Below are 20,273 nucleotides of genomic sequence, written 5' to 3' on the forward strand. Positions count from 1 at the left end.
GGCGAGGGCGGGCCGGTGGGGTGGAGGTGGGCGTGGCCTGGGGAGCGTCCGTGCTTCCCTGAGACGCAGCGATGGCGGAGGGGCCCACAGGTAAGCGAGAACGGGCTCGAGTCTTTACCCCGACTCGACCCGAGTGAAGTCAGGGCCTTGGGTGAGCGTGAACACCAACACCCGGCGGCGCGGTTGGGTTGGGTTGGGTTACGGGGTGAGTGAGGGGGAGGGGGTAAATCGTGTTTATCCCGGTGTCCGGGACTCGAGTCGCTGACTCACTGTGGAGCCGAGGCGGCGGTTGGTGGTGGTGGTGGTGCTGCTGCTGTTGTTGTTGTTGTGAGGCCGGGCTTTAAACAGCACAGGCACCAGGTGAGGGGGGAGGGGGGCGGTGAAGGACAGTGACACTGAGTGTACTGTGGCCCCGGACCGTGCAGCCTCCCCTCCCCTCCTCTCCCCTCCTCTCTCCTCACCGTCCACTGCGATCGTTGTTTACTTTCAAACCGACGATCCTTTCGCTTAACTTTTTTTTAAAATCAAAATGTAAAAAAAAAACCAGAGGGTCTTTTTGCCTCGCGCTTAATTACACCTTAAACGGTACAGATATAAAATGCAAAATAGAAACATAAAAAGCCGCCTCGGGATGCAAGTCTTGATTTACACATTTGGGATTGAAAGGTAAAAGCCTCGACTTTTTTTTTAAACCAAACCAAACCAAACAAACGAAACCAACCAACAAACCAACACACGAGGATAACGAAAATAAAATTGCGTCTTATGCAATCGTGTGGGGCGTTTTTTTTGTTTTTGTGTGTTTTTTTTAACCTGTCTGATAGCGGCTGTCATGTGAATGCTGATAACCCAGAGGGTTCTGCACTGTTTTACCGTATGATTCATATTTATTTATTTTTTTTGCATCTGAGTTTCGAGCCAACATTTTTTCCAGTGTCGCCGAGCGACTCTGCAGTTATACATTAACCGCATCTCCCGACGAGTGTGACTGGCACTTGATCAGATGTTTTCACAAAATGTTTATACCCACTTGTGCACTCATCTGGAAAGGTGTAAAACAATGTGAAACTTCAAATATCATGATGGGTGGTGGGACGTCCTCCCGACGTGAAAGGCGCTAAGGCAAATGCACTCTTGTTGCTGTTGTTGGTCCGATTTATTTCTCCCAAGTTACCCTTTCTCACAGGTTACCCACTTCAGGAACATTTATTGTACAAAAATGATTCCTGTTTCCTGTTGCAAAATGATGTAGTTGACAGTTCATCAACTATTTCTGAAACCTTGCATTCAGTATTTTTATATTTTTGCCCTCAAAATACACAATCAATCCACTTTACAGTATATCCTGTGAAGTGCTTTGAGACGTGTTGAAGACGTGATAAGGTGCTATATCAAATGCAAGAATTATTATTGCCAACAGCTCAAAATGCTCTGCAAGTAATTGCTGTAAAGTTGGATGAATGCACTCTTGTGCAGTGTTGAGGGATTGCTACAGTGTTGAGGGAGTGGTGACATTCAGAAAATGTTTATTATAATACTTCCATTTGATATAACACTGATAATGTCTCAAAGTGCTTTGCTTTCATTAATGCTAGTCACTGTATTTATAGCCAATTTACACGAAGCAATGTCCTATGGACAATTGGATAAGCAATTTATCTGGAGGATTGTTGGTTACCTGGGATAACTAGGACCTGGGATAATCTCTCTCTGTTGTGCTGTTGGTTTTTAAATGTCAGGGGTGAGCAGGTCCTCAATTGTGCCAAGTTGACGCTTTGGTAGAGTGGATAAGTAAGACTTGTAGCTCATGTTATTTGAGTCAAGCAGCTGGGCAATAGTCATCAGGACAATAGTTATTCACTGCTATTCTGGGATTGAGATAAATGTATGTTGTGGTGAATTGGCAAAGCTTGACTTTGCACCTAACAAGTGCTATAAGTAGCTCTGACATGCTTAATGCTTGATGCTGAATGCATTTTCCAGAATTGAAAATCTCTAGCATAGACTCATTTGACTTGCTGAAGTTTACTTCTAACATGAAATGTGTCCTTGTACATTGTAGATTGTTCCAAGAAAAAATAGTTAGCCTGGAAAAGAAAAGGATTTCTGTATCATGTAGCAAAAAATTTTGCCCACAAAATTATTTTGCCCACAAAATATAATCAATTCACTTTACGGTATATTCTGAAGCGTTTGAGGCATCTCAACGCCATGATAAGGCACTATATCAAATGCAAGGATTATTATTAAATGTCTTGGAACATTACGTTCATTTGTACCATTTATGTAAATTCCAAGGTCTATATGGCCATAGGTAACACCAGTTCTATTGGACACGTAGAGATCTCAGAAATGGGGCAAAATACTGAGACAGTTGATTTTACTTAAAGCTGAAGTCCACACAACTTTTCTAGCAGCGTTTGCTAGATGGGGATCAGATGCAGGAATCCCAGCTAATATTTTCCCTCCTCTACTTTATTCCATTCATCTGTCTTCAGCATACCCCAGCAAGCCCATGGGCTTTGAAGGGTCTAAACGTTGTTGGTCAAACTGATTTCTTATTTTGAAAATAAGCACCTTGTCTTGTCAAGTAGATATTTCTAACAAACATTTTTTCTGCTATTCCCTCTAACCCTCTCATTTGCTTGAATGCATTTGTTAGAGCATGTGTCCTGGTGATCCTCTTGCATCTCACGCAAATAAAGATTCTTTAGCTGAATCGAGATGGTGTGTGTCAGGCTGGTTAACTGTAGAGAGCATCACAATTTTGTGTTACTGATACTATATCTGTCCAGTGCAGTTCTGTTGTGTGAAATTCTGGCTCCATTGATAAAGGGTGTGGTCTGTAAAACTTCAAATTGGTGTCAAATTTTCTAGAGCTATTTATCAGAAGCATTGCCGCGTATTCAAGCTAATTAGCTGATAAGTGACGAGGAGTATATTTGACACCTCCCTTGCATTTTATTGCCTGCAATTTGGCTTTTATCGTCTATGCTTAATAATAATCATACACATTTTCTAAGTGTGAAGAAATAAAACTAGACTAAGTACGAAAACAGGTTAGAACAGGTAAATTTCCACATGTATGCGGATGACACCCAACTCTATCTCTCTGCCTCCACCCTCAACTCCAGGACTACTGGTGTCCTGACCGACTGCCTGTCTGACATCAAGTCCTGGAGGAGGGACAGCTTTCTCCAACTGAACATCAGCAAGACCGAGGCCCTCCTGAATGGCTCTCACCAGTGCCTCCGCATCTCGGGCGCTGGCACCATCAGCCTGCACGGCTGCACACTCAGTCTCACTAAGCCAGTCAGGAACCTGGGTGTCTTGTTTGACCCTAAAGTGTCCTTTCTTCCTCCCCCACCACCATCCGCGCCATGACTGGCATTGCCTACCACCATCTCTCAATATTGCCAGACAACGCCACTGCTCAGGCTGCTGAAACCCTCACCCACACATTCATCACATCAAGGCTCGATTAGGGAAACTCTCTCCTCTTCGGCCTTCCCAACACTTCCCTTCACACGCTGCAGATCATCCAAAACCCTGCAGCTGGTGTACTCTCGTGCACCAGGCTCCATGACCCCACCACTCCCACCCTCGCCCAACTCCACTGACTCCCCATCCCACAGAGGATCAAATTCAAGATCCTCATCCTCACTCTCAAGGCCATCCATGACCTTGCCCCCTCCTACCCCTCTGACCTGCTGACTCCCTACCAACCTGCCCGCTCCCTCCATTCAGCGGGCTCCGGCCTGCTCCATGTCTTCTGTCTTACCATCGGTGGCCGGGCTTTCAGCCTCTCTGCCCCCACACTCTGGAACTCCATCCTACAGTCCCTTCGCCTCGCTTCCTCCCTTGCATCCTTCAAGGTCGGTCTCAAGACCCTTCTCTTCGATCGTGGCTTCAGTCGCCCTTCCACCTCTCTGACTTCCCTCACCCCTCCCCCACCCCTCCCCCATGCTCGGGTCCTGATCCCTGACTGTCCAGCGCCTTGGGATGTCCTCCCGACGTAAAAGATGCTCTATAAATGTAATTTTGTTGTTGTTGTAGAAAGAAAGAGAGGTCCAATAAACATGTTATTTGTGGTTACTACACCAATATGACATTTTCCCTCCTGTTCTGGATTTAGCTAAGTATTTATATCGGTTTGCTTGGTTTTGTGTGGTCCTTATCACGTCACCAAATACTGAAGTTCAATGCTTACTGTGCAGTTCTAGAATGTTGATGTTACATCACTTTTAAACTTTAGCTAAGCATTCGTCAGCGCTCGACCAATGATGCATAAATAGTTTAAATAAATCCATCTGCTTAAAGTTAAATAGTTTATGCTGTCTAATTGTAGTTCCTTGTCATGTACTTAATTTTTTTGTTAATTCTAGAACACCCCTTCTCGCATCTAATTGAGCCATTGACTGAAGATCGTCCAGACAAAAAATATTTTAATATTCTTAAACTTGAAGACCACAGATATGGTAAGATGCTTAAGATGGCATGTTTTTGAACATTGTTTTAATTTGGGATGAGAAATAGAACGGAATGAGAGAGACAGATGTATGCACTGTGTCCTGCAAATGATTTTACAACACTAATTTGGATCTTAATCAGAATGATGTGACAGTTTTTATTCATTTACGGAGGTCGTCTTGTTTTCTTTTCCCTATAGACATAATCTCTCGTGTCTCATCTCTTGTGCTAGATGCCACAAAAATAATTCAAACAATGTTATTGATTCCAAGTGATATTAGATGAAAGTCAAATATTTATGTTGCAGTTTTTATCTAGTAATGCTAAATTTCAGTTTTCCTTGAAGTACCTGTGTTATTTTAGTTTGGAAACTAATTTCACCTTCGACAATGTAACAGCTATGTCGCTTTTATTACCCAAACTTCCTAGATTGGGTCGATTTTGGTGAGTCTTATATTTATAGTAAATGTACAGTTGCATATTTCTATGAAAATAGTTTCAAGTTGTATTCAAATTCACAAATACGAATTTTGAACCAATTTTATGCCATTAATTATGAGAGTATGAAAACTATGCTTTGTTGTGCCTTTGTTTACAATCAACTTTGCTTTAGAAAGTTATCTGACAGTTAATCCCTACACATAGAGCGACATAACATTTAGAAGAAGAAATAAGATCAGGAAAATTGACATACAACGAATGAATATCTGGCATCTTTTCTCCCATTACCATTATTTAGCTAATCAGATAGTTGGGTAAAGATTAATACAGATTTTTGTTTGCAGGACATATGACTTTGGTGCATATTGTTATGGTTATGATATGCTCAAAACTACATTGTCGATGACAGCTATTGAGAGCAAAGGTTGTAACTGGTTGTGGTAAATAGGTATCTGCTGTCAAAACTAGCTTAGTTGGTTTTCTTTGAAATATGAGACTTGTTGCTCATTCAACCGTGATGACAGAACTGCCATTAGGCTGGCCTAAAGGCTGAATGCAGCAAAAGTCACACAGCCCTTTAAAGCTAATCCCTAAAAGCTAAGGTGGAAGATTCTACAGAATTATGTTTTTCTTTATTAATAGGAATGAATAGACAAAGTGCTGTTTCATACAAATTGCAATGCACACTTCCTCCTAGTCGATTGGCAGATTGCTTTTCCGGGGGTATTAATTCCATTTTTTTAAAAATTTAAATAATAATTTAGTTATTATCCACGACTGTTTTTGGGACCCTGCTGTGTGCATTTGGCTGCCGCGTTTCACCCACAGTCAATTCACTTTACAGTATATTCTGTGAAGAGCTTTGAGACATCTCGAAGACATGATAAGGCGCTAAATCAAATGCAGAGATTATTATTATTGTTACACAACTCTTCATGTAATTGTGGCCCAACATTTTTATGAACAGTAACTACATTGTTCTCAGTTAAGTGAAAGATAATTCAGCAAGAGTTTGGGTGCTGAACAAACTCATCTGTTACTTGAATTAAAAGTGAACATTAACTTATTGTACCTTTTCCCTCTTTCCTCTTCCCTCTCCCCCACCCTCAAAAAAAAGAGTTGTTACCTTACTCCATTCGTGTACTGTTTGAGGCTGCTGTGCGGAATTGTGATGGGTTCCACATAAAAAAAGAAGATGCTCTCAATATCCTTGATTGGAAAAACCAGCAGAACAATGCTGATGTACCTTTCTGGCCGGCACGGGTTCTCCTCCAAGATTTCACGTGAGACATAACTCTATTGATAGAAAATTGAGGTTTATGTTTACTTTATAGTTATGTTGATGTGAAGGTAAAGGGTATTTATACTACTAATAATAATTATTATGTTTCTGGCTCTGGAATCATTATGGCTCTGGAACTCCATCCCCCAGTGCCTTCGCCTTGCTTCCTCCCTTTCCTCCTTCAAGGCCGGTCTCAAGATCTTTCTCTTCAACCGTGCCTTCAGCTCCCCTCTCAACTCTCTACCCCCCTCCTCACTCCCTCCCTTCCCTCCCCCTGACCATTTTCCCCCTGCTCGGGTCTCGACCCAACTGTCCAGCGCCTTGGGACGTCCTCCCGATGTGAAAGGTGCTCTATAAATGAAATCTTGTTGTTGTTGTATAATAATCCCTGTTTGTGGGACACTGCTATGCGCAATTGGCTGCTGCGTTTCACCCACAAATATACAGTCAATTCACTTTACAGTATTCTGTGAAGCGCTTTGAGACGTCTAGAAGACGTGAAAAGCGCTATATCAAATGCAAGGATTATTATTATTATTGTGTTCAGCTTCACATTAAGTGTAAAAATGTCAAATAATTTTTTATATTTCCTAGTGTTTCACGACAATGTCAAAATTGTGTGTATATCGGGAGCGAGGAATTGCTTCACTGAAAGATGAGAAAAGTTGCTTTTTCTCACCGTTGTTCATTTTATTTCAGTGGCATTCCAGCTGTGGTGGATTTTGCGGCCATGAGGGAAGCAGTGAAGAAGCTTGGGGGGGATCCTGCCAAAGTGAATCCTGTCTGTCCAACTGATCTGATTGTTGACCATTCACTGCAGATAGATTACAGTAAAAGGCAAGGAAATTATTCATTTGAAAGATCATGTTGATAGTTGCTTTACATTTTCTGGACATTTATTGTGTGCAGTAGTCATTAATGTGATCGATTGTAATCTATTTACTTCTGCAAATATTTGAGGAAGAGGTTTCATTGCTAAAGTCTTCTCTGCTAAAGGGCACATAATATACCTATTAAATACTGCTGCTAATAAAATATATTCTTTATTCAGTTAAGTTGTAAACTCAGTCTGCTGCATTTTCAGAGAAGAAAAGAAAATGCCTGTCGATTTAAAATTAAGCTTTATCTACATTGTGGTTAAAATGTACAAATAATTCAAAATGTAGCCATTGTAGTTTGTAAAGTATGTAAAATTGATAGCCATTGTAAATTTCTCATTTGGTCAGTAGGTAATCATACAACTTTGGTTTTGACAGCGCAATACAAAATGCTCCCAACCCTGGCGGAGGTGATGCTTCTGGTGCAGGAACAAGGTCAAATGGTGGAAAGCTACATTCTAAAACGTCTCCGTGTAGAGGCTATGGTGCCTGTTCAAGTCCATGCCAGAGCGAAGCAGGTTCTGCGTCCAGCTTAAGAAAACAGTCTGCGCAGATCGAGAATACGCCATTGCTTTGTCCCTTCCACTTACAGCCTGTGGCAGAGTACGAAATTTTCTTCTTGGAGACATTCCCATGTTGAATGATCAGCTGTTTCCAAATTAGTCTAGATATGGTTACACTATCGAGGTTGAGAATGGTAGTTTAGAATCATTTCATTGTCATGAAAGATTTTATTTTTTGGAGGGGTGGAATGGGAGAAAGAAGTTGTAGGTGAATATAGGCAAAATAATTGGAAATGTATCTCACTGACTTCATATTTTTGGAACTATTAAAGTTTGTGCAGAATATTATTATTCTTAAAACCAGTGTATTCAAAAAATGCTTTAGAATTTAATATTTGAAAACAGTTATTTTTCTTACTACAATCATTTTTGTCTACAGACCAGAAAACGTACTAAGGAGTCAAGAAATGGAATTCAACAGAAATAAGGAGAGGTTGCAGTTTTTCAAGGTATCTGTTGCTTTAAATATAGATTTTTTTTAAAAAAATGACATTTTAAATGAGCTCATTATGAAACTCTCAAGGTAACCTTGTTTCAAGTTTCACATTCACTGAATTCTTGTTGTTACATGTGTTTCTGGAATTAAGTAATTTGTATGTTACAAATTGCAGCCCCAGAATGCTTCTTTACACACTAATCCTGTGATCATACAACTACATTAAAGATTATAATTGTGATTAAATAAGGACAGTTTGTATTGTGTGGTTTCACATACGTTTTTCTTTTTCCCTTCTAACCCCACTCTGTTCGATGAAGTGGAGTTCTAAAGTGTTTCAGAATGTGACTGTGGTGCCTCCAGGAAGTGGACTCGTGCATCAAGTCAATTTAGAATACCTGTCTCGCGTTGTGTTTGATCTGGGTGGAGTTTTCTTCCCTGACAGTGTGGTGGGCACAGATTCTCACACGACGATGGTGAACGGTCTTGGAATCCTAGGGTGGGGTAAGTCAGCAAGGTTGTTCACTAATCTTTCATTTTTAAGTTTTGTCACAATTTTATATTCAGTTTGTCATGAATTTGAAATCCAAATCCTTTGAAAATGATGTTCTAAAATAGAAAAAAAATGTCACGGTACCTCCCAAAAGTGTCTGTGCTACTACTTCCTATTTTTTTTCCCCCCCAAATTTTTTAAATTAATCAAGCTCTCCCCTAATATCCTGGATATCAGCCTGGCACAGTGGTGGCCTTCTCGCCTCTGAGTCAGAAGGTTGTGGGTTCCACTCCCGGACTTGTAATCACACAGCCTAAGCTTACGGTAATGCAATACTGGGAGTGTGTTGCATTGTCGGATGTGCTGTGCCATCCAGATGAGACGTTAAACCAAATCCCCCAAATAAAACTGGATCACTCACTCTAGCTGTTTGTGGGACATTGCTGTGCATGTGCTCACAAAATGCTGCAGTTTGCTCACAAAATACACAGTAAATCCACTTTACAGTGTATCCTGTGAAGTGCTTTAAGATGTCTCGACAATGTGATAAGGCACAATATCAAATGCAAGGATTATTATTTGATATTTTTCTGCCCAGATGCTTATCTGGTTTGCTTTTTAATCTATTAAATCAGTAGCTACTTTTGGTTAAGCATTCTAAATCCTATCAATATATAAACATTCCTTCTAATCTCTCCCCCAATTTTCTGTACAACAACCTTGAGACTGTGCCCTTTGTCACAGATTTCCCCAAGTAAAGAGACTAGTTTTACCATTTTATACTGTCAAGCCTTTTCAGAAGGTTAAACACCTCAATCATATCCCCTTCTAATCTTGTCTGCAGTGGGGGGGAAAAAGAGAGGTTGATGTTTTTCCAGCCTCATATGTGTTGCACTCTGAGATACTATACTGTGAAGGGTGCTAAGTAAATGCAAGTTTTTGTTGTTGTCTTGAACCTGGCATCAGCCTAGTGAATCAGTACTGGACTCACTCCATCTCTGACATTTCTTCTGTAATAGGGCTCAAAATAATGTATTAATTCCTAGTGCAATACAGTTTATGTATATGTGCATTTCACATCAAGAGAACGTCTCAAAGCGCTTGATACTGTTGGCTGGGCACCCAAGCAAAGAAAGAATTTTCATAGAAAGAGAATGAAGTTGCTTCTTCATATGATGATGTTTTATTTTCTAGGTGTCGGCGGAATCGAAAGTGAAGCAGTTATGCTTGGCCAGCCAGTCACTCTCACATTACCTCAAGTAGTTGGGTGTAAACTGGTAGGGATCATTAATCCACTGGCAACTTCTATAGATGTTGTTTTAAGCATTACAAAGGTAAGGGAGAAAATTCTCTTGGAAAATCTTTTATCTGTAAACATTTTTGTAAAAGAGGACTAGACAGAATTGGATTAATTTTCTTCATTGTTCTGCAGCAACTTCGACAAGTGGGAGTTTCTGGAAAATTTGTAGAATTCTTTGGCTCAGGGGTGTCGCAATTGTCTGTAGCAGACCGAACAACTATAGCAAATATGTGTCCTGAATATGGTGCTACTGTGAGCTTTTTCCCGGTTGATGATGTTACTTTGAGGCATTTAAAATGTACAGGTAAGGAGGCAGTATTAAAATTCTTAGAACAATTTGTTTCAAACTTTTCTAATTCTGTTTGTGTACATGTAAACCTTTTTCTTTTATTAAAAAAAATAGGCTATGGTGAAGCGAAACTTGAATCTGTGGAAACCTATTTAAAAGCTGTGAAATTGTTCAGAAATTATGACAATTCCTCTCAAGACCCTGATTATTCTCAGGTAGCGTAAACGAGCTGTACTGTTTTGAACCAAATGAGGGCATTTTTGATCCTATGAAGGGAATGAATGGTAGACTGTTTTGAATGGTGTAAAATTCTTTTCTACATATACAAATGTAATCTTGGTTCAGACAATTATGGAATACAAATCTGGCAGAGCTAGTTTTTGGTTTGAATGTAAAAATCTGCCGTTTTTGAGCACAGTGGGATTTTTTTTAAAGTTTAAAAAGTGAATGAACCTCTGTGTTTAATCATTAACTTATGCTTAATGATTAGAGGCATCTTAGGGATAGAGCTCCTGATCGTATCATGTGATTGGGGATGCGAGACTGTTCGTTCATATGATCAGCACACAACTTCATGATTTCTCAGCGGCAGTAGTATGCACAAAATGTATTTTGCACGTTGACCAAGGACTGTTTCTAAATGTAAAATGTGGGTTAAAAGGTGACACCAGATGTTTGGATATCTTCCTAGTGGTTTGGGATTGTTGGACACATTAACAGAATTTATTTCCCCTTCAAAAACGATTAAAGAATAGCTAGCCCCTTAGCTTTATTCTATATCTCCATGGGTGGAATGTTAGTTAATATGTTAGATTTTTTAAAATGCTAATCAGTTGATAGAATATTGTTGATGATGGATAGAATGCCTTGTATATTAATGCCTTGTGTATCTTTGCTCAGGTCATAGAATTAAATCTGTCTTCTATTGCACCATATGTAAGTGGTCCAAAACGACCTCAGGATAGAGTAGTAGTAACTGACATGAAGAAAGATTTCCAAAACAGCCTGAATGAAAAGGTGAGTAACTAAAATAAATAAAGTCCTTGCTTGTGCAGATCTTGCGTTGTGCATGACATGTATTCTGTCATACATTCTTGTGTAAAAACACAATTATAATCCTTTAGAAATGCATTTATTTTAGATTGTATTTGTATGGTTGCCAGTTGCTCAGCAACCTTTAATATTGGACTGGTTTATTTAATTCAAAAGCAATAGGGAGGCAAACTGAAAGCCTTAAAATACAATTGGATCCTATAATGTGGCGGTTTGGATCCATAAAATCGCAAGTGTTTTTAGTGATTCCAGAAGGCCCTCTGTACCGATGCACAAGAAGCTCACCAGTTACAGCTAGAAGCTATATAACGTGCTTTACTATGTCACAATATGATAATGCCATAAACAGACCCGTGCTGTACCAGGATGTGTTAAGCTGAGGAAAGTCAAGGAATGACAACAATAAAATTGCATTTGTATAGCGCCTTTCACGTTGGGTAATCAGGAGGGTCATCGAAGGAAGAAAGTAATGAAAGAAAATTGGAGAACAGCAATTATATGTAGAGTTCTTTCATTTAAAGTTACGGTTTTCTTAAATGGATTTTAATTTTTGTTTTGCAGGTTGGTTTTAAAGGATTTCAAATTCCTCCAGAGAAGCAAAAGGACACTGTTGATATTAAGTATGAAGGAAAAGATTATAAGCTTTCCCATGGTTCTGTTGTCATAGCAGCTGTAATAAGCTGTACAAATAATTGTAATCCATCTGTCATGTTGGGGGCAGGTAAGGTGCATTAATAATTAGCCCATTCAAATTTGTTTTCCATTGGTCAGTTTTGCTCCTTATGTGGAGACCTGTAATGTATTGGTTAGAGCACTCGCCTTGCAAGCGAGAGGACCTGGGTTCGATTCCCGGGCAGGGTGAAATGGTAGGCAGGTTTTCTTACTCCACACACCTCTGCTTAACTAACCTTAAGCAGGAACCCGGTTGTTAGTCGATTGGTGGATCGCTTTTCCGAGGGTAATAATCCCTTCAAAAAAATTTTTACTTAATTATTCATTTGGTCACTCAATCCACGACTGTTAGTGGGACACTGCAGTGCGCAATTGGCTGACAAGTTTCACCCACAAAATACATAATTCACTTTACAGTGTATTCTGTGAAGCGCTTTGAGATGCCTTGAATGTGTGATAAGGCGCTGTATCAAATGTGAGTAGTTATTATTATTAAAGTACAATTCTAGCTTTGATCCTGTTTAAGCAATTTGATGATGTGTTACATTAGTTTGACTTCTGGAACCCTGGTTTAAATCCTGTGACATTATTGGGAAGGATGTTTTTGCACCCAGAATAGTCACTTTATCAACCACTCTGATTCCTCAGCCCTTTGTCAACTGAGTAGTTGAGCCATAAAGGTGCTCTCCCCCAAACTGCTCTGCTGGATTATTTTAAACCTGGAGACGAGCAAGGATGATGCAATTGTCATAATTGGCTCAAGACGGAGAAAAACTCCACCAGAGTTGTTGCTCCTGCTTGCTGTCCAGTAACCTTGCTGGTATTCTGTTTGTGTGCATTTTACAGTTGAATAATCTGCCAATGCTGATTGTCAAATTTACACATAAAAACAGCTATTTGAGTGAGGTTTGTGAGGGTATCTGGCTGTGAAACCATAGCCATTAGACAAATGGATGTGGAAATGGATGTTGTCTACTACAGGGGCCATCACTGGTACATTCCGCTTGGATGATTTACTTTGTTCTATGTATTGAGACAAGTTGACTAGAATTTTTTTTTACATATTCCCATTAGGCTTGCTGGCTAAAAAGGCTATTGAAGCTGGCCTGTGTGTTAAACCTTATATTAAAACCAGTCTGTCTCCTGGAAGTGGAATGGTGACCTATTACTTAAATGCCAGCTGTGTGCTGCCTTATCTCCACACTCTGGGGTAAGTACTTTTACTTTTAAACTCTGGTGCACTAAAAATGACACTCAAGTCGTGCAGCTTGCAGTGTAATATAAAATAAGCATTATATATAAAAGCAGCTTCAGATTTAATTTAGTTTATTGAAGTCAATTTAAATGTAATATTGGCCTGTTGCTTTGCAAACAATAATCTATTTTAACATTGCATTGCAGTATTCGTATAATTTTTGCATTTAGAAGTGCACTTGTTTCAATAATAGGAATATGTTTACAAATATTATTGAGCACAAGTTAAATTGTAGCAAGAGGAAATGTATGTTAAAATCTTGCATCTCTATCTTTGGAAAAACAGATTTGAAGTTATTGGGTACGGCTGTGCAACATGTGTTGGGAATACTGCCCCTTTGCCTGACTCTGTTGTTGCTGGTATCAAAAAGGTAACCAGATGTTTTCTTACTCTGTTAGGGGATTTTTAAATGAACATAGGAAAGGTACAGATTTCGCCCACGAAATACACAGTCACTACACTTTACAATACATCCTGTGAAGTGCTTTGAGACGTCCCGAAGACGTGATAAGGCACTAATATCAAATGCAAGAATTATTATATATTATCAAATATGAGGATTATTATCTTCTGTATTTGTATTGTATTCTGTATATAACTGTTGTGAACTTTATGTTTATTCGAAACCTAACTTAAAAACCTACATGACACTATTTTAAAAACTGTTGTATTATAAAATGTGAGTCACTAATAGAAGTATTTAGAAAAAAATGTTTGTAGGATGTTGTTGGAAGGTGCTTGTCGTGCTGTTGTGATAATACTTAATTAAAAGGTACCAAGGGAGAACATTGATGCTGTGTAATTTTAAAGCAGTTATTTGGGACTGGATGGAATGCACAGACCTCTGATTGTAGCTTTGAGCTAGATTTTGCCTTCATTGTTGGAAGAAAGTTGTGTGTTTGATGGATTTTACTACCTTTTTTTCCTGATTCTGGTGCAGGGTGAATTGGTTGCATGTGGAGTTTTATCTGGAAACAAAAACTTTGAGGGCCGCCTCTGTGACTGTGTTTGTGCCAACTACCTCGCTTCTCCTCCACTTGTTGTAGCATATGCCATAGCTGGCACGATTAACATAGATTTCGAAAGTGAACCTTTAGGTAAGCTTTTAGGTTATTTTATGGATTTTTTTTCCAAACGTTCAGTACTTCTAATGCATTTTAAAAATGTAAGTAATATTTCCACATTATTTTAAGGTGTCAATTCAAAAGGAAAAGAAATCTACCTGTGTGATATTTGGCCCAGTAGAGAAGAGATCCAGCAAGTGGAAGAACAGCAAGTGATTCCTTCCATGTTTAAAGAGCTGAGAGAAAAAATGGAGGTTGGTAATTCACTGAATTGTTGGTGTCCAGGATACATAAATTACATGAGCGAGAAGCTCAGTGTTGTTAAATCACCATTGTTATTTTATTTTTTGGTTTTAGATTTTGCTGAATCTCTTTAGGATTTTGTTAAGAGGTTGTAATTCAAAAGACATGATCTGCTGTTTCATGTTTTTTTCCCCCACAGAAAGGAAATAAACGCTGGAATGCCTTGGATGCTCCTGAGTCAGATTTGTACCCGTGGGATTCAAAATCAACGTACATCAGATGTCCTTCATTTTTTGATACATTTGTGAGTAAAATCTACTTATTGTCGTTGCTGTTCATTTTCTTCTTTTACAAAATGCTCCATTGCATTGAATGAACGTTGGAGCTGGAGATTAAACGCACTATGACTGAGTTGGAGTTTCTCTTCACATGAGCCCAACTCATCTAACTCCAGTCTCCTGATCCCTCCCCTTCAACATTTTATTGAAGCACCTTTCTATTTCCCTTTTCAAATCTATGTATAAAGAAATGTTTGCCAACCTCCATCCTGATTTTTATCACTTTCTTACATTTCTGCTCTCTCAAGCAGTGAAAATAATTCACATTTTATCCTCTCATAATGCTTGAAAACCTTCACAACTCCAGTAAAAAAAATCTAACTTTATATTTATATTCTATTTAGACCAAAGAACCCAGCCCCCTTCAGTCCATTGAAAATGCTCATGTCTTGCTCCATTTGGGAGATTCTGTTACAACAGACCACATATCTCCTGCAGGCAGTATAGCCCGTAACAGTGCTGCTGCTAGATACCTGACAAGCAAAGGGTAAGTGATGTGGATTTTAAATCACAGCGAGCTTTACAATTAAGCTGTAGTGTCAATTATCCACACTACAACAACAAAATTACATTTGTATAGCGCCTTTCACATCGGGAGGGTGTCGCAACGCCCTAGCACTAATTGGGACCACTCCATTTTGCATAACCAAACTACAAATAATTTGACTTTATGCAAAAACGAATCTCTCTCCCGGACTCTGTGTCTTTGTAAAACGCTTCCAAGACCTTCACCCAAGTAATGTTCTTATGAATCAAATTTGACAAAAAAGCCCAAAGAGTAACTTATTGTGTTGGTTGTGTTTTGTTTAGTCTCACACCTCGTGAGTTTAATTCTTATGGAGCACGAAGGGGTAATGATGCTGTGATGACGAGAGGAACCTTCGCAAACATTAGACTTGTGAACAAGTTTATTGGGAAAACCGGACCTAAAACTATATACTTCCCATCTGGACAAACTGTGAGTACTTGTTGCCATGAATGGATTAAAACTTAAATGTGGTTTAATAGTATTTCCATTGAATAAAGCTGTCTAACTTCTCTGCTTTATAGCTCGATGTTTTTGATGCAGCAGAACGCTACCACAGAGAGGGCTTTCCACTGATAATTTTGGCTGGAAAAAAGTATGGTTTGGGCAATTCAAGAGACTGGGCTGCTAAAGGACCATATTTGCTGGTAAGGAGTTTTTTTTTTTGCTTTGTATGGATTCTCTAAAGGACAAGTTTAACTAAATTGGTGGGCTGGTTCATGAACTCTTTCTTACTGTGATACCATTCTGTTCCAGGGTGTGAAAGCTATCTTGGCAGAGAGTTATGAAAAGATACACAAAAACCATCTAGTTGGTATGGGCGTCATTCCTCTTCAGTTCCTCCCAGGGGAAAATGCAGAAGTACTCGGTCTTACTGGGAAGGAACAATACACCATCAAGCTTCCCCAAGATCTGTCTCCTGGAACAATAATAGATGTAATGGTAGGAATACAAAATCTTACACATCCTATATTATAATTATAGAATTTACTGTTTGTAATTTTAATTATTTTGACCTCCACACACCAGAAGTAGACCCTTTTTTTTATTAAGAACATATTTATCGTCCATTGTGATCTTTTTCTGTGTTCCTTTGCAAGCTTTATTATTGACAATTATGTTGCAGAGAACATGAGATTGTCTGTATAGTACAATCTTCACTCTTTGGGTATATTGATCCAAACAGCATGTCCCCTCTTGGGAAGCTGTGGAAGCTCCAGCAAGGGATACAGTGTACATCCCGATTCACACATGCCCTATTTGGAAGAATGTTGCCATAGCAAACATCTACAAAATAATCCTTCCACGTTTAGTCAGTATTACTGTTTTTGGACCAGTCGACTCACTTCAAATCATGTTCTCGCCAGTTTGGTCCAGCACGGTGAATGCGGAAGTGCTGATCAGCAATCACGCCCATTATAAGGCACGTTGGGATTTTATGAACCACTATCGAATGCATTTTAAAGGGGTTCTACTGTAGGGTAACTGGAAGTGTGCCCAGTTGATAGCAAGCTACTGCCTACAAGTTCTGAAGGATATACTTTAACTTAGTTCTTGACTATTTGTATAACTTTTTTTTGAAGAATAAATAAATTCAGTAACAGTGTTTTGAAGTTTTGATATCTTAATCAATATTGGTTTTAGTGTTCTAGATACACGTTTTCAACAAAAAATTTTACAATTTCTCTTTTACAGACAAGTGCAGGAAAGACATTCAAAGCTGTAGCTATGTTTGAAAATAACATGGAGGTCACCTTTTACAAGCACAGTGGTATTTTGAACTATGTTGCTCGAAAGATGGTATAACAGCTGCTAACGTCTTCGGATTTCATCCACCAGTGTCATATAACTGTCCTTGTTACCGTCCACAAGCAACCTTACTGGATGCAACATTTATGGAGTAGTGAGTGGATATTGCTGTTGGCCTTCCATGCTAGTTGTACTGTTTTTATTTGATCTTAAAAACTGTCAGCTTGCACTACAGAGGCCTGCTGTGAATGTGAAGGCCTTGACTTGCAAGTATGCTTGCTTTATTTGAATTTATAATCACTGTTGTTTGTTTTTCATACTTTTGTTTGTAATTTAACCTTATACATAATGTGCCAGAAAACAACCTATTCATGAACATACAGATGAGAAAGTCAACCACTGACAGAATTGCCCATTTACTTCACTTCTGCCTTTTCTATGCGTAAAGACTTTAAAGCTGCAAGACATACTTTTTGTTAGTCCACGTAGGCCTGTTTCAGAATCGGAGGGTCCAAATTTAAAACTCTTTTTCAACCTTTCCAATTTGGTGTAAATAGTTTACTCAATGTAAAATTAAAGAAGTGTTTGGAAATGCTGTGTATTAAGGCTGCCTACAAATCACAAATTTAAGGTTCTAAATAGGAAGAAAGTGTTGTGAAATCATGCTCTCTGGACCAACGTCTCTGCTACTCAGCCAGCGTTAACTTACGGAAACATCTTTCCGTGATGATTTTGCCATATAACATTACTGATAAATCTGTACATTTTTAAATAGGTTAACACTTATCTATTTAGGCTTCCTCTATACCACACTATACAGTCCAAGCTACTTAATTTGAATTAGTGTAATCCTGGAGCATGGGACATAACCACTGGTTTAATTTGCATGTGAAAACCTCCAGTTCCCTTTGGTATTTGCAGAGAAGACCACTCTTTAACCTTAGAGAAAGGCATTCTGCTTAAAAGCACAAAATGGTGAAAGCAGTGCAGAAAACCTGTCTGGTTTCTTCAGAAGAAAGTCACTACAATAAATATCACTGAAGGTATTTGTTTAGACATGGTACCCATCACAAATAAGTCTTGGTAAGTTGCCTTTTTTTCCTTTGCAACAACAAATAACATTTGTATAGAGCTTTTCACAACAGGATGACGTCCTAAGGTGCTGGTCAGGGATCCACATCCGAGCTGGTTGGGATCAGGAGGCGTGGAGGGTGGGGAGGGTAGGGGTAGGAGGGTAACCAAAAGCACGGTCGAAGAGGAGGGTCTTGAAGGAGGCAAGGGAGGGGGCAAGGCAGTGGGTCTGGGATAGAGTTCCAGTGGATGGGGGCAGAGACTGAAGGCTCTTCAGCCACCAGTTCAAAGTCCTCTGCCTTTGCAAGTCTGGGCAGTATATATTTTATACTGTATTTATAGATATGCCAAATATACAAACAGCTTCCCATCCTCAGTCATTGCAATTCCTGATTCATTGTCTAATAATGTGCATGCTGATTAGTTAAATTCCTGGCTGCCATCATCATTGAATGGCCTGCATATTAATTTAAGATGGGGAGTTTCAGTTGACACCTGTTCACCTTTGTTTCTTCATTCTTTCTGTAAGCAGTTTTAAATTCTCTTCCCATCCCCCCCCATTGGAAATTCACAGCTTGTTTCTTATTGTCGTCTACAAAGGCAAACAAAAACTATACTGCAGTTTTAAGCTTTTGAATGTTTGGTATTGTATAATAAGTGTTGGAGACAAATGTCTTTCCGTGATGATTTTACCATATGTTACTGATAAACTGTACATTTTTTAATAGGTTATGAGAATAAATAAACTGAACCTTAAAATCGACTCATCTTTGTCGTCTTCACTCTGCTAAAGAGGAGGGTAATGCAATTTTCTTTGGCTTGTAACAAATCCAACATACGTGAAGGTTGGCTCAGTTTGTAGCACTCTTGCCTCTACGTTTTAATGCAGGGCTCGATGAGTGTTGCTGTCTTTTAGATGAGATTTCAAAACCAGCTGCCTGGTCAGATGAATGCTCATGATCCCATGGCACTTTGCAGAAAATGGAGTTTGTCCCAGTGTTGAGGTGAACAATCCTTCCAGGTAACAAATTGGTCATTCTCTTCAAGGCTATTTGTGGGTCATTGCTATGTATGAATTTACTGTTGTGTTCACCTAGAAATTTATGTTTATTGCACTTGAGACAAATAATGAATCATGTTGAGATATTTTGACATAAGATGCTGATGCTGAATCAAATGAAAGGATTAATATTAAAAACTTGCAACTATTAAGTTTAAGAAGGATGACTGTGGAAACGTCTAAATTCTAGATGACTACTGAATGAAGACCACTTTAAGAGGCCATCTCTGTTAGGTAACGACTGTGGATAATGTCTGTTCCAAGAACAGAATTTGTATTTGTTTATTGAAAGGGAAAATATTGAAGGCTTCTTTCAACACCTATTTGAAGAGTGTAATAATGATTTTGTTTACATTAAATTGTTCAAAAATAAGTTGAATAAGTGGAATCCTGTAGCTCAGTAGTTAAGAGCACTTGCTTCGTAAGTGAGTGACCTGGGTTCGATTCCCGGCAGGGCGAAACACTGGGCAAATTTCCTTACTCCACGCGCCTATAATAATTCCTCAAGAAATAAAATAATAATTTGGTTACTCAATCCATGACTGTTTGTGAGACACTGCTGTGCACAATTGGCTGCCTCGTTTCGCCCACAAATATACAGTAAATTAATTTTACAGTATATTCTGTGAAGCACTTTGAGACGTCTAGATTATTATTGCAAGGATTAGTATTGTTATTATAAGTGTTATGATCAGGTGTTTACAGTGGGTGTGTTGTACTGAAGGTGTGTTGGAATTAAGGAGGGTACCAGCAAGTGTAACAAAGTTTTTAACAAGTATTTTTTAAGAAGTGCATTATAGCATATTGTTGTATATTGTCCATTATAGCATACTTTCTTATTATAACACGAAACACTAACTCCCTAACACTAGCCCAACTTCAATATAATGCACTGGCTGTGATACAGTTTCATATATCCTTCATTACAGCACTCACTACTACACTATTATAACACTTTCATCTAAAGTTAGTGTTGATGTTATAGGCACCATGAATTTCAAAATTCTTCCTCATAATTGCCACTCGATTCCATCACCAGCAGATGGCATCAGAACACTATCATTAGAGAAGTCTGCAACAGTATCTTGTC

The 20,273-nt window shown here is 39.0% G+C and overlaps 1 protein-coding gene across 1 annotated transcript; it reads left to right on the forward strand.

Moving 5' to 3' along the window:
* Positions 1-15: 15 nt before the first annotated feature.
* Positions 16-18,886, forward strand: ireb2 (iron-responsive element binding protein 2). Its single transcript, XM_007908022.2, has 22 exons — positions 16-90; positions 4,386-4,478; positions 6,029-6,194; positions 6,893-7,030; positions 7,450-7,674; positions 8,014-8,083; positions 8,391-8,574; positions 9,758-9,897; positions 9,996-10,167; positions 10,267-10,367; positions 11,053-11,169; positions 11,767-11,926; positions 12,952-13,087; positions 13,418-13,502; positions 14,073-14,229; positions 14,326-14,450; positions 14,639-14,743; positions 15,122-15,264; positions 15,588-15,735; positions 15,828-15,950; positions 16,060-16,245; positions 16,999-18,886. Exons 1-22 carry the CDS (start codon positions 72-74, stop codon positions 17,107-17,109), a joined length of 2,904 nt encoding a protein of 967 aa, XP_007906213.1. The 5' UTR covers positions 16-71; the 3' UTR covers positions 17,110-18,886.
* The last annotated feature ends 1,387 nt before the right edge of the window (positions 18,887-20,273 follow it).

This window comes from Callorhinchus milii, unplaced genomic scaffold (assembly GCF_018977255.1).
Source record: "Callorhinchus milii isolate IMCB2004 unplaced genomic scaffold, IMCB_Cmil_1.0 Scaffold26, whole genome shotgun sequence".
NCBI classification, from domain to species: Eukaryota; Metazoa; Chordata; class Chondrichthyes; order Chimaeriformes; family Callorhinchidae; genus Callorhinchus; species Callorhinchus milii.

Bases quoted from the DNA above. Each gene is read 5' to 3' on its own strand.
- ireb2 (XM_007908022.2), top strand. The intron at 14,451-14,638 runs GTTGGTAATTCA...TTTCCCCCACAG, and splicing joins AGCTGAGAGAAAAAATGGAG to AAAGGAAATAAACGCTGGAA. The intron at 15,265-15,587 runs GTAAGTGATGTG...TGTTTTGTTTAG, and splicing joins AGATACCTGACAAGCAAAGG to TCTCACACCTCGTGAGTTTA.